The sequence below is a fragment of the Arachis duranensis genome, chromosome 4 (assembly GCF_000817695.3).
Source record: "Arachis duranensis cultivar V14167 chromosome 4, aradu.V14167.gnm2.J7QH, whole genome shotgun sequence".
Taxonomy (NCBI): domain Eukaryota; kingdom Viridiplantae; phylum Streptophyta; class Magnoliopsida; order Fabales; family Fabaceae; genus Arachis; species Arachis duranensis.
The window spans coordinates 12,590,717-12,604,121 of record NC_029775.3 but is presented as its reverse complement, the minus strand read 5'-3'; the positions used below and the strand labels follow the sequence as shown (position 1 = coordinate 12,604,121).

Below are 13,405 nucleotides of genomic sequence, written 5' to 3'. Positions count from 1 at the left end.
TTAGTTTTTAGTTAAAATTCACTTTTCTGGACTTTACTATGAGTTTGTGTGTTTTTCTGTGATTTCAGGTATTTTCTGGCTGAAATTGAGGGACCTGAGCAAAAATCTGATTTAGAGACTAAAAAGGACTGCAGATGCTGTTGGATTCTGACCTCCCTGCACTAGAAGTGGATTTTCTGGAGCTACAGAAGCCCAATTGTCGCGCTCTCAACGGTGTTGGAAAGTAGACATCCTGGGCTTTCCTGCAATATATGATAGTCCATACTTTGCCCAAGATTTGATGGCCCAAACCGGCGTTCAAAGTCACCCTCAGTATTTCCAGCGTTAAACGCCGGAACTGGCACCAAAATGGGAGTTAAACGCCCAAACTGGCACAAAAACTGGCGTTTAACTCCAAGAAGAGTCTCTACACGAAAATGCTTCAATGCTCAGCCCAAGCACACACCAAGTGGGCCCGGAAGTGGATTTTTATGTCATTTACTCATCTCTGTACACCCTAGGCTACTAGTTTTCTATATATAGGACCTTTTACTATTGTATTTTCATCTTTTGATCTTTGGAACCTTTTTCTTTAGATCTTTTGATCACTATGGGAGGCTGGCCATTCGGCCATGCCTAGACCTTGTTCTTATGTATTTTCAACGGTGGAGTTTCTACACACCATAGATTAAGGTGTGGCCTGACAACCGAGTGCTCGCCTGACAACCGAGCCAGTCATTCCGTGAGATCAGAGTCTTCGTGGTATAGGTTAGAACTGATGGCGGCATTCAAGAGAATCCGGAAGGTCTAACCTTGTCTGTGGTATTCTGAGTAGGATTCAATGATTGAATGACTGTGACGTGCTTCAAACTCCTGAATGCGGGGCGTTAGTGACAGATGCAAAAGAATCACTGGATTCTATTCCGGCCTGGTTGAGAACCGACAGATGGATAGCCGTGTCGTGACAGGGTGCGTTGAACATTTCCACTGAGAGGATGGGAGGTAGCCACTGACAACGATGAAACCCTTGCTTAAGCTTGCCATGGAAAGGAGTAAGAAGGATTGGATGAAGACAGTAGGAAAGCAGAGAGATGGAAGGGACAAGCATCTTCATACGCTTATCTGAAATTCCTACCAATGAATTGCATAAGTATCTCTATCTTTATCTTTATGTTTTATTCGCATATCACCCATATCCATTTGAGTTTGCCTGACTAAGATTTACAAGGTGACCATAGCTTGCTTCATACCAACAATTTCTGTGGGATCGACCCTTACTCGCGTAAGGTTTATTACTTGGACGACCCAGTACACTTGCTGGTTAGTTGTGCGAAGTTGTGTTTATGCCATGGTATTGAACACCAAGTTTTTGGGTTCATCACCGGGGATTAATTGATTTGTGAAAAGTATTGATCACAATTTCGTGCACCAATAAGACTACTCTTAAATATAAACTCAATTTCTCATGTAAGACATCACTTCTTTTTCTTTTGAATTCAAGCTCAGTGAGCAATACATGAGACAAATTTATTTATTTATTTATTATTTTTTTTAACTAAAAGTACTGAAGATCATACAAGCAATCAAAACAACAAAAAACAGAAGACAACGAAATAAGAATGGAAGAGAAATAGAATGAAAGGAATTCAACCACCTCAGTTATGCTGGTGGTCATCTCATTCCTTTATGAAGAACATTCATCTCCCTTTGGTGCTAAACAGAAAAGCCATAAGCGAAGCGTCAACACCAAACTTAAAGGTTTGCTTGTACTCAAGCAAAGAAGAACTAAAAATAGAGAGGGACATAAAAGCAATTAGTATGATAAAAGAAGAATAAAAGGGGAAAAGAACGAGAGAGAATTAGGATTTGGGAGGAGAGAGAATGAAAATAGGGCAGCGCGATCGACGCGTACGCGTACAGCACACGTACGCGTGGGTCGCATAAAGTTCAAACGACACGTAAGCGTCTGAGATGCGTCCGCGTGCTTTTAGTTTGTGCGAATCGTGCAAAGGCAGCCTCGCGCACGCACAACTCTCGGGTTGATGTGCATGAGGGCTAGATAGACAGATGACATGTGCACGTCAGGTACGCGCACGCATGGGTGGGGACAAAGTGAAAATGATGCGCACGCATCAGGGACGCGATCGCATGATGGAGATTGTGCGTTTAGCACAATTCCAGCCCCAAGCCATCACAACTCGCTGGCTAAACACCTATTTACGCTGATTTCCAGGGTCACGCATACGTGTCAGGGACGCTTACGCGTGGTCTGGCAAATGCGCAAGTGACGCACACACGTCGTGGACGCGTGCGCGTGGTCTTGCTTGTGTGGAAGGCATGCTTCCAGCATCACTCCGGCCTATCTCTCGAGTAAATTTTCTTCTTCTGCTTTTTTTCAGAGTGTTCAGTTTCTGTTCAAAAATATATGCATGATCAGAACACACGTAAAATGAAGGAAAAACAGTGAAGACTCAATAAAAATCAAATAAATAAGAAAGCTACTACTACGAAAAATAACTAAGGATACGAAATTATCGAGTTGCCTCCCGACAAGTGCTTCTTTAATGTCACTAGCTTGATGGTTAGTTCTGCTAATTTAGCAGATGAGCAGACCTCTGACGATCGATCTCGCCTCCAAAATAGTGCTTCAACCTCTGGCCATTTACTGTAAATTTTCTGTCAGAATTCTCTTCCTGTATTTCTACATGACCATATGGTGAAGCTCCGGTAACCACAAACGGTCCTGACCACCGGGATTTCAGCTTCCCAAGAAAGAGTTTGAGCCTTGAATTATACAGAAGCACTCTCTGTTCTGGCTCAAAGACTCTGATGGCAATCTTCTTGTCATGCAATAACATGGTTCTCTCCTTATAGAGCTTGGCATTCTCATAGGCTGAGTATCTGAATTCATCAAGCTCATTCAACTGAAGCATTCGCTTAATTCCTGTAGCTTCTGAATCAAGATTTAGATATCTGACTGCCTAGTAAGCTTTATGCTCCTGCTCAACTGGCAAGTGACAGGCTTTGCCATAGACCAATTGGTAAGAGGACATGCCAATGGGAGTCTTGTACGCTGTCCGGTATGCCTAGAGAGCATCATCAAGCTTCCTAGACCAGTCCTTTCTTGAAACACTAACGGTCTTCTCTAGAATCCTCTTGAGTTTCCTGTTAGAAATTTCAACATGTCCACTTGTCTGAGGGTGATAGGGGGTTGCCACTTTATGACGGACTCCATATCTCTGTAGAAGAGAGTCCAGCTATCTGTTACAGAAGTGGCTTCCTCCATCACTAATGAGTGTCTTTGGGACATCAAACCAGCTAAAGATATATCTCTGAAGAAAACTCATTACCACCTTGGCATCATTGGTGGGTAGAGCCACAGCTTCTACCCACTTGGACACATAGTCAACCGCCACTAGAATATAGTTATTTGAATGTGAGGGTAAGAAAGGTCCCATGAAATCAATACCCCACACATCAAACAACTCAACCTCAAGAATCCCCTGCTGTGGCATTTCATGGTTGGCAGGGAGATTCGTGGCTTTTTCACATCTATCATAGTGCTACACAAATGCTCTTGCGTCCCTGAAGAGAGTTGGCCAGTAAAACCCACTCTGGAGGACCTTTGTAGCTGTCCTTTCACCACCAAAGTGGCCTCCATAATCAGAACCATGACAGTGCCAAAGAATCTACAGTGTTTCTTCATCTGGGACACCATCTCCAAATGATACCATCTGAACACCTTTTAAAAAGTTATGGTTCCTCCCAAATGTAGTACTTCGCATCAGTCAATAGCTTCTTTACTTGTTGCCTACTGTACTCCTTTGGGATAAAACTCATGGCCTTGTAATTTGCAATGTCTGCAAACCATGGAGCCTGCTAAATGAGGAACAATTGCTCATCCAGAAATGTCTCAGCCATAGCTGTAGGTGGTTGTACTCCTGCTTCAGGCTCAATTCTGGAGAGATAGTCAGCTACTTGATTTTTTGACCATTTCCTATCTTTTATCTCAATATCAAACTCCTGAAAGAGTAAGACCCATCTGATTAATCTTGGTTTAGAATCCTGTTTGGTTAGAAGGTACTTTAAAGCAGCATGATCAATATAAATAATAACCTTAGAACCAATTAAATAGGACCTAAACTTATCAACAACATACACAATAGCTAATAATTATTTTTCTGTAGTTGTATAATTCTTTTGGGCATCATTTAACACACGACTGGCATAGTAAATGACATGTATAAACTTACCATGCCTCTGTCCTAAAACAGCTCCTATAGCAAAGTCACTGGCATCACACATTAATTCAAATGGTAAATTCCAGCCAGGGAGAGCTATAATGGGGCAGAGGTAAGGTTTGCTTTCAGAGTTTCAAAAGCATGCAGACATTCAACATCAAACACAAAAGGAACATCAATAATCAACAGGTTACTCAATGGTTTAGCAAATTTTGAAAAGTCCTTTATAAATCTCCTATAAAATCCTGCATCACCCAAGAAACTCCTGACTGCCTTGACATTAGCTGGTGGTGGTAATTTTTCAATTACCTCCACCTTTGCTCTATCAACCTCAATCCCCTTACTTGAAATCCGATGTCCAAGAACAATGCCTTCTGTAACCATAAAGTGGCATTTTTTCCAATTTAAAACAAAGTTTGATTCTTGACACCATTTCAAGACAAGAGATAAATGCTTAAGGCAGGATTCAAAAGAATTACCAAAAATAGAAAAATCATCCATAAATACCTCAATGAACTTTTCAACCATATTAGAAAAAATTGAAAGCATACACCTCTGAAAAGTTGCTGGAGCATTACAGAGTCCAAATGACATTCTCCTGTAGGCAAACACTCCAAAAGAGCATGTGAATGCTGTCTTTTCTTGATCTTGAAGGTCCACTGCAATTTGATTATATCCAGAATATCCATCTAAGAAACAATAAAAAGCATGACCAGCTAACCTCTCAAGCATCTGATCAATGAAAGGCAGGGGGAAGTGATCCTTCCTTGTAGAAGTGTTGAGCCTCCTGTAGTCTATACACATTCTCCATCCTGTGACTATCCTTGTAGGAATAAGCTCATTCTTTTCATTCTTGATCATTGTCATCCCTCCTTTCTTGTGAACTACCTGCACAGGACTTACCCAAGGACTGTCAGAAATAGGGTAAATAATACCTGCTTCCCATAATTTCATTACCTCTTTTTGGACCACCTCTTTCATGGTTGGATTGAGTCTCCTTTGTGGTTGCACAATTGGTTTAGTATCATCTTCAAGGAGGATCTTGTGCATACACTTGGTTGGATTAATCCCCTTCAAGTCACTAATGGTCCACCCAAGAGCCGTTTTATAGCTCATGAGCACTGAAACAAGCACTTCTTCTTCTTCAGGATTCAAGGAAGAGCTAATAATCACCGGATATGAATCATTTTCACCCAAGAACACATATTTTAGAGAAGGGGGTAAAGGTTTGAGCTCAAGCTTGGAGACTTCCTCATCTACTTTAGGCGTGTGAACCATAGCTTTCTGGGGTGGTGAATCATCAACTTCCACTAATTTATACTCAGAAATAGGATCCAGAATGTCATCAAGTACCTCAGCTTTCAGTATCTCCTGAACAAGTGGTTTAATAACATCTATTTTCATACACCCTTCAGAATCATTAGGGTGCTTTAGAGCTTCAAAAACATTGAGGACCACCTGTTCTTCATTGACCCTCAGGGTTAATTAACCCTTTTTCACATCAATCAGAGCTCTACCTGTAGCTAAAAAGGGTCTACCAAGTATAATAGAGGATTTTACCTCCTCTTCCATGTCTAATATAACAAAATCAACAGGGAAAATAAATGGTCCTACTTTAACAAGTAAATCCTCAACAACACCCACAGGTAATTTAATAGAAAGATCAGCAAGTTGAAGAGAAATACGAGTGGGTTTTACCTCCTCAATTTGAAGCTTTTTCATCACTGAAAGTGCCATTAGATTGATGCTAGCTCCAAGATCACATAAAGCTCTCTGAATGGTGACATCTCCAATGGTGCAAGGAATTACAAAGCTCCCTGGATCTGGCATCTTCTCAGGAAGGTTGTGTTGAATAATGGCATTGCATTCCTTGGTTAACACCACTGTTTCTTATTCTTTCTAATTTCTCTTGTGGGTCAATAATTCTTTCATAAATTTAGCATAGAGAGGCATTTTCTCAAGAGCCTCTGCAAAAGAAATGTTGATTTGTAGCTTCTTGAAGACATCTAAAAATTTAGAAAACTGCTTTTCTTTGGAAGCCTTCTGAAGCCTCTGAGGATATGGCATTTTTGGCTTGTATTCAGAAGCCTTTGGCATTGTGGGATAAGTGTTAAGAGAATCAGGAAATGGGTTGTCTATACGCTTAGGAGGGGCACGTTCTACTTCTTCCTTGTTCTCCTTTGGAGTTTCTTTTTCAACTAACTCTTCATTGATCTTGGTCTCGGAGCCAGCTACTTTACCACTTCTCAATTGAATAACCTTGCAGTCTTCTCTTGGGTTCACCACTGTATCACCTGGAAATGTACTTGTAGACCTCTCAGGTATTTGCTTGCTCAGTTGGCCCATTTGCACTTCCAAGTTTCTAATGGAGGCTCTGGTTTCCTGCATAAAACTCCTTATCATCTCCCAATTAGAATCTTCTTAGGATTTAGAGTTTACCTACTGAGGTGGTTGTTGTTGCGGAGACTGAAATTGGCGGTTATTGTAATTGTTCTGTTAGAAGCCGCCCTGAGAATTATTGTTGAAATTCTGAGGTCTCTGAGGTTGGTCCCTCCACCCAAAATTTGGGTGATTTCTCCACCCCTGATTGTATGTCTTAGAATATGGGTCATTATTGGTATTTCTATGACTACTCCCCATGTAATTGACCTATTCAGAAGAGGATTGAGCATAATCATAATTATTATTTTGCACAAAATTACCTATCATGTTATAAGAGATCTCTTGAGGTGGATTTTGGGTGTTGATAGCTGAGACTTGCATGCCACCCATGTGTTGAGTAAGTAGACTTATTTGCTGAGACATAAGCTTGTTCTGAGCAAGAATAGCATTAAGAGCTTCTACTTCCATGACACCTTTCTTCTGAGGAGCCTCAGAGTTTATAGGATTCTTGTTAGATGAGTATAAATATTGGTTGCTAGCAACTAATTCAATAAGCTCAATAGTCTCCTCCGGTGTCTTCTTCTTGTGCAGTGAACCACCAGCAGAATTATCTAAGCACATCTTGGATATTTCCTCCAAGCCTTCATAAAAGATATCTAGTTGAATCCATTTGGAGAACATGTCCGGAGGACATTGCTTAGTCAGTAGCTTGTATCTCTCCCAAGCTTCATAAAGAGTTTCACCATCCTTCTGCCTGAAGGTCTGAACCTCCACCCTAAGCTCATTCAGCTTCTTTGGTGGGAAAAATTTAGTAAGAAACTCAGTAACAACCTTATTCCAAGTATCCAAACTCTCCTTGGGTTGAGAATCTAGCCATAGCTTTGCTCCATCCTCAGAGCAAACGGGAAGAGCATGAGTTTGTACACCTCTAGGTTCACTCCATTTGTCTTCACAGTATCACAAATCTGCAGAAAATTGGAAATAAATTGATTTGGGTCTTTGTGAGGAAGACCATGATACTGACAGTTTTGTTGCACCAGGGTAACCAATTGTGGCATCAACTCAAAGTTGTTCGCAGCTATAGGAGGTACCACAATGCTTTTTCCATAAAGATCTGCAGTAGGAGCGGAGTAAGAGCCAAGCACTCTCCTTTGTTGCTCATTCCCATTCGGATTTGCCACATTGGCATTAGCAGCATCGTTAGGATCCATAATGGATTCTGCAGCCTTATAAAGTCTTGCTTGTTGTAAATGCCGTCTGAAGGTTCTTTCAGGTTCAGGATCAAGTCTAAGAGATGTTCTTTGTCTCTGTTCCTGCGCATAAACAGATAGAAAATAAGAAAAGATGAAACTTTCTACGTCAGAGTGTAGAGAATTCCCAGTGAGGTAACCTGAATAAAGAGATAAAAATATTGAATAAAACAAACAACCACTAAAATTCAAAAATTACTAGAAAAATTAATACTAAAAATTTTTGAAATTATTATGTAAATTAAATAAGAAAAATTAAAATAAGACTAACTAGGAGACACCAAACTTAATTTTAGAAATTAAAAAAATATTAGTGCTAATTAAATTTTTTTTTAAATACTACAGTAAAATTTAAATAAAATTAAAACTAAAACGCCTAATATAAGCAATCAAACAACTAATAGTTGTTAATCACTGTCAATCTCTGGCAACGGCACCAAAAACTTGGTGCAGAATTTCTAACCACAAACTAACCGGCAAGTACACTGGGTCGTACCAAGTAATACCTCAGGTGAGTGAGGGTCGATCCCACGAGGATTGAGGGACTAAGCAACAATGGTTGATTAATTTACTTAGTTAGACAAGCAAAAATTAGTGTTTGAGAGTTCAAAAGCATTAAACAGTAATTTAGAAAATCAGAAAGCAAGCAATAAATTGAGGTGAAAACAATATGAAGAAGGCAGTTAAGGCTTCAGAGTTATCTATTTTTCGGATTGACTTTTCTTACTAACTATTTTAATCATGTAAGAATTAATTCATGGCAAACTATATGTGACTAGACCCTAATTCCTTAGACCTTTCTAGTCTCCTCTAACTTTCATCAATCGCCAATTCTTTGGTCAATTAATTCCAATTAGGGGGTGAAGTTTAATTCTAGTTATTACGTCACAAAAATCCTAATTATCCAAATATAAGAGGATTATATGTCACGTATCCCGTTAAGTCTAGATAATTAGAATTTAAGAAAAATTATTTTCAAGCTGTTGTTCAAGTAAAGATCTTTTCCAAGTTATACAAGAACTCAATTAGAAAGAGGGTCATACTTCCATTCCAACCAAATTAATAAGATAAAGAACGAAAACAATTCTTGAAATATAAATCAAAACATGAATTAAAATAGAAAATAATAGTATCAATCCATACAATAGACAGAGCTCCTAACCTTAACAGTGGAGGTTTAGTTGCTTATGGTTCAGAATGAAAACTAGGATTCAGGTAAACTGTAAAGTGTGGAAATAAAAATTGGAATAGAATAATTTTTTCTTTTATATCTAATCCTAATTAATATAAAATCTAATTTCTAAAATTAAAATAATATATTTTCCTATTTTAAAAATTAAATTTAAATCGGAATTAATTAAATAATCCGCGCCTTGTAACGTGGGGACCACTTGGCTTCACTGGATCCGCGCCTAACTTGGCAGAGAGCTGCGCCTTACTTGAGTGCCAAAATGGGTCCCAGAAATCGCCCCCAGCATTTTCTGTGTTTTCTGCACGTGGCGCATGTCACACGTACGCATCAGTCACGCGTACGCGTCGATGGTCTTCTTCGCATGTCACGCGTACGCGTCAGGTACACGCACGCGTCGCTCCTCACTAATCATCTCCTTTAATTCTTGTGCTCCTTCCATTTCTACAAGCTTCCTCTCCATCAAATCCAGCCAAATGCTACCTAAAATAAACAAAATTGCACGAGACTCAAAGTAGCATCCATAGTGGCTAAAAGATAATTAATTCTTGATTAAACTTAACAATTTAAATACAAATTCACTAGGAAAAGATAAGACAGATGCTCACGCATCACAACACCAAACTTAAATTATTGCTTGTCCTCAAGCAACCAAAATAAGTGCATGATTAAGATGTGAATTTGCATGAGAAGTGAGAGTTTAGTCATGCTCAAGTCTATTCTTAAAATGGGGTTTATTCATTGTAATTTTGAACAGTTTTGGCATCTCACTCTCCTTTGAATCAGAGGAACGTCAGTGTCATTCGGAATTAGAATCTGGATTATATTATGAATTCTCTTATCTTTATACTCCAGATTAATCCTTGAACACAGCATAATTTTCTTTAATTTATTTTGCTTTGGTGCTTTGTACCTTGAGCCTAGCCGTGACTTTAAATGTTTTGTCTCAAGGGTTACTTGACACAGAAACACCACAAGCACTTAACTTGGAAAATTCCTTTAAGTTCTGATTTTTCTTTTAGTTACTCCCAGACAGTGGTGCTCAAAGCCTTTGGCATACTCTGTTAAACTTCGACTCCCTCTCAAATCTGTTAGAGAACCAGACATTGATCCTTTTGCTCATAAATCCCACTTCATGACATCTCACTCAAACTATAATCCTTATAGATTTAGGTCTGCCATGAATAATGACTTTTATGAAGGAGTTATTAAGTACCGTACCCTATGTCCATCTTTTCTTGTTGATTTGCCAAACCTGAAAAAGAAAGGTTTTCCATATATTGAAAATTTGGAATTTTTAGACTGGAATCACCTTTTTGACATCAAAAAACCTGTTTATCCTCTGTTGGTCAAAGAGTTTTATGCTAACATGACATATCATGAGGGCAGTATTCATTCGTATGTTAAGGGCAGAGACATAGTTTTAAATAATGAAACCATCAGTGATTCGTTGAAATACACTGATGATGGGGTTTGTGCTTATACCTCTGTTAAGGTTGATGAAGGAGTTGGTATTTTCTTCAATGATGCTTTGGCTCATATTTGTGAACATGTTTCCTTGATTGATAGCATAACACCCACTCACAAAGCCCTAGGATATGAACATGATCAGTTGCACCGAATTGTGAACCACATCATACTTTCTTAAAGTGGCTCATATCAAAGGGTATCTTATACTAACTCTCTTGTATGCCCTGCTCACTAAAACAAAAATTTTCTTTGCTTATTTGATGGTTAGATACATGTTTGACTCTGTTAGAAGTGTGAAAGACAATGCACTTCCTTATGGCATGTTTTTAACTTGTATATTTGAGCATTTTGGTGTTGACTTATCCAATGAGGATTATGAAAATAGGCATTTATATCTAAAGGGAGGTGGTGCAGTGAAACAGCAAAAAGGACCTACTCGTTCTGAGAGAGTGGTTCTAGATGATGAAGATGATGAATTCATTCCTGAAGAATCTCCTCCTCCTTCCACTAAGGGGATTTCCATCTCTACTGGACGAAAATCTACTCTGTTCAATGTTGTTCGAGATGTAGTCTAAGAGTTTGTCTTCCAATCCAATCACATGATTGCCATGATTAAGGAACAAAGGAAGCTAGCAAGCAAGCATGAGAATTTTCTCCGAAAATCAAGGGATAGAGTGGCTGTATTTATGAAGTTCATTGACAATCTTCAACAAGATGAAGATCATGCCACTGATGCTGAGGAGGAAGCTGATTCGGAGGAAACTGGTTCAGATGCCTATATTTGTCTCACGAAGCTGTTGCTGTCTGCTCCTTTTTGTCTCATAAAAACAGTCTCTTTTATTACTTTGGAACATATGTTTGTTATTCCGGATGATTGTAATACTTTAACAAATGTTGACTTTACTTTAAAATTTATTTGGTGTTTTGGACTGTGCATTAACACTTTCTTGCAGGTTTTATGGTGCAACTTTTTACTTGAGATTGCCTATTTTTCATCCTTGATGACAAAAGGAGGAGTAATAGAGCGCATGAGCAGCATGACTATGAATATTTGATTTTTTTGGGATGTTGATTGCATGTTGATTGTTGCTGCTACAATGTTGTTTGCATGATTATTATATTTGTTGCAAATCTTGTCACTGCTGTGATTTTTTTTTTGCATGAATATTGGAACTTACTTTATATGATATGTTGCTGGTTTGCCCTTGTTTAAACTTAATGCTCAGTTTTGGTGCTGTCGTGATATGTTAAATACTGGGCTTAACTGTGTTGCTAGTTATGTAGTATCCCTTAGTCAAGTTGCATTGTGTATAACTCTTTATTGTATTCTCTATAAGAATAATAAACAGGAAGGAAGAAAAGAGTATAAATCCAGGGGGAGCTACTATTGAAAAAGAAAGCGGGAGCAACATAAAAACAAGTAACATCATTCAAAGGAAAGTTTCTTAATTTAAATAAAATTCTTTTCCTTTTGATCATGATTTTAATTATGTTTGTCATCAAGGGGGAGATTGTTGAGTTAAGAAATTAACTAAATTAATTAATGATGGAAAACATTATTTTTGGGCATTTATCTAAACTAATGTTAATTATTTGTGATTGAGTGTTGTAGGTCAAAAATCAACACAACAGCCCAAATTGGATGAAAATAAAAACAAGGTTGGTGGGCTATAATACAAATGAAGCCCAAAAAAAACAAAGCTGAGGAATCAAAGGGGATGCATGAATCAAAATCAATCCAAGTCCGTATCCATCACTCTAAGCTGATCCCTTTCGTTTGCTTTCACCAAAAGTAACGTTCACTTTTCATCTTACTCAGAAATCAGAGAGAGAGAGAGAGAGAATGCTAGAGAATGCTTAGTTTCTAAGTTGTTCACCAAAGAAGCAAGAAAGAGAAGGTTAAGCAAGAAAGGGTGAAGCCTAATCACCCACATCAATCTGTATCAAGAAAAGGTCAGAAGCAAAAAGTGATTTTATTTCCTTCTACATTCATCTCATTTTCTTCTCTTCATCTTCAACGTGCTGCCTATCCATTCTGAGTTACATGGGAAATATGGTCTCTGCTCCTCACTGCTGTGCATCTACGGTAACAAGTGTGTTTTGGGGACCAAGTTGGTTTTCAATGGATGAGATATGGTTTTACCTTTGAAAACATTTGTTTGTGATGTCTTGTAGCTTTCGGTCAACAAAGGAGATCAGAACCAAAGTTCCTAATTTGAGGAAAATTGGAAGACAGTGAAAAAGTGAGTTGGTGAGGCACACAGTTCAAGGGTTGACCTAGGAGAGAGCAATTAAACAACATGCAATGAGATACAAAAGAAGATTTTTCACTATTTAGAAGCAAAGGAGAGAAAACCAGTGTCTTGAGGTTTATGTTCTGAGAAGAGCTCTCTAAGGAAGTTCATCAACTTGGATAGTGCTTCCTAATCAAAAAAAGCATTCCGCCAGAATGAAGAACTAAATCAGAGGCTAGCAAATATGGTTTATTGGTGCACGAAATTGCAATAACACTTTTGCAATCCCGCACAACTAACCAGCAAGTGCACTGGGTCGTCCAAGTAATACCTTGCGTGAGCAAGGGTCGATCCCACGGAGATTGTCGGCTTGAAGCAAGCTATGGTTATCTTGTAAATCTTAGTCAGGATATCAGAAATTGTAAGGATTGATTGTGAAAAGCAAAAGAACATGAAATGATTACTTGTTTTGCAGTAATGGAGAATAGGTTGAGGTTTGGAGATGCTCCATCTTCTAAATCTCTGCTTTCCTACTGTCTTCTTCTTCAAACACGCAAGTCTCCTTCCATGGCAAGCTGTGTGTAGGGTTTCACCGTTGTCAGTGGCTACCTCCCATCCTCTCAGTGAAAATGTTCAACGCACCCTGTCACGGCACGGCTA

At 38.8% G+C, this 13,405-nt stretch overlaps 1 protein-coding gene across 1 annotated transcript in view; it reads left to right on the top strand.

The window, feature by feature from the left end:
- Positions 1–11,119: 11,119 nt before the first annotated feature.
- LOC127746599 (TPD1 protein homolog 1-like) overlaps positions 11,120–13,405 on the top strand; it is a 13,224-nt gene continuing 10,938 nt past the window's right edge. The window contains exon 1 of the mRNA XM_052260451.1: positions 11,120–11,341. Within this exon, the coding sequence (XP_052116411.1) occupies positions 11,120–11,341 (222 nt within the window). The remainder of the gene's footprint in view (positions 11,342–13,405) is intronic.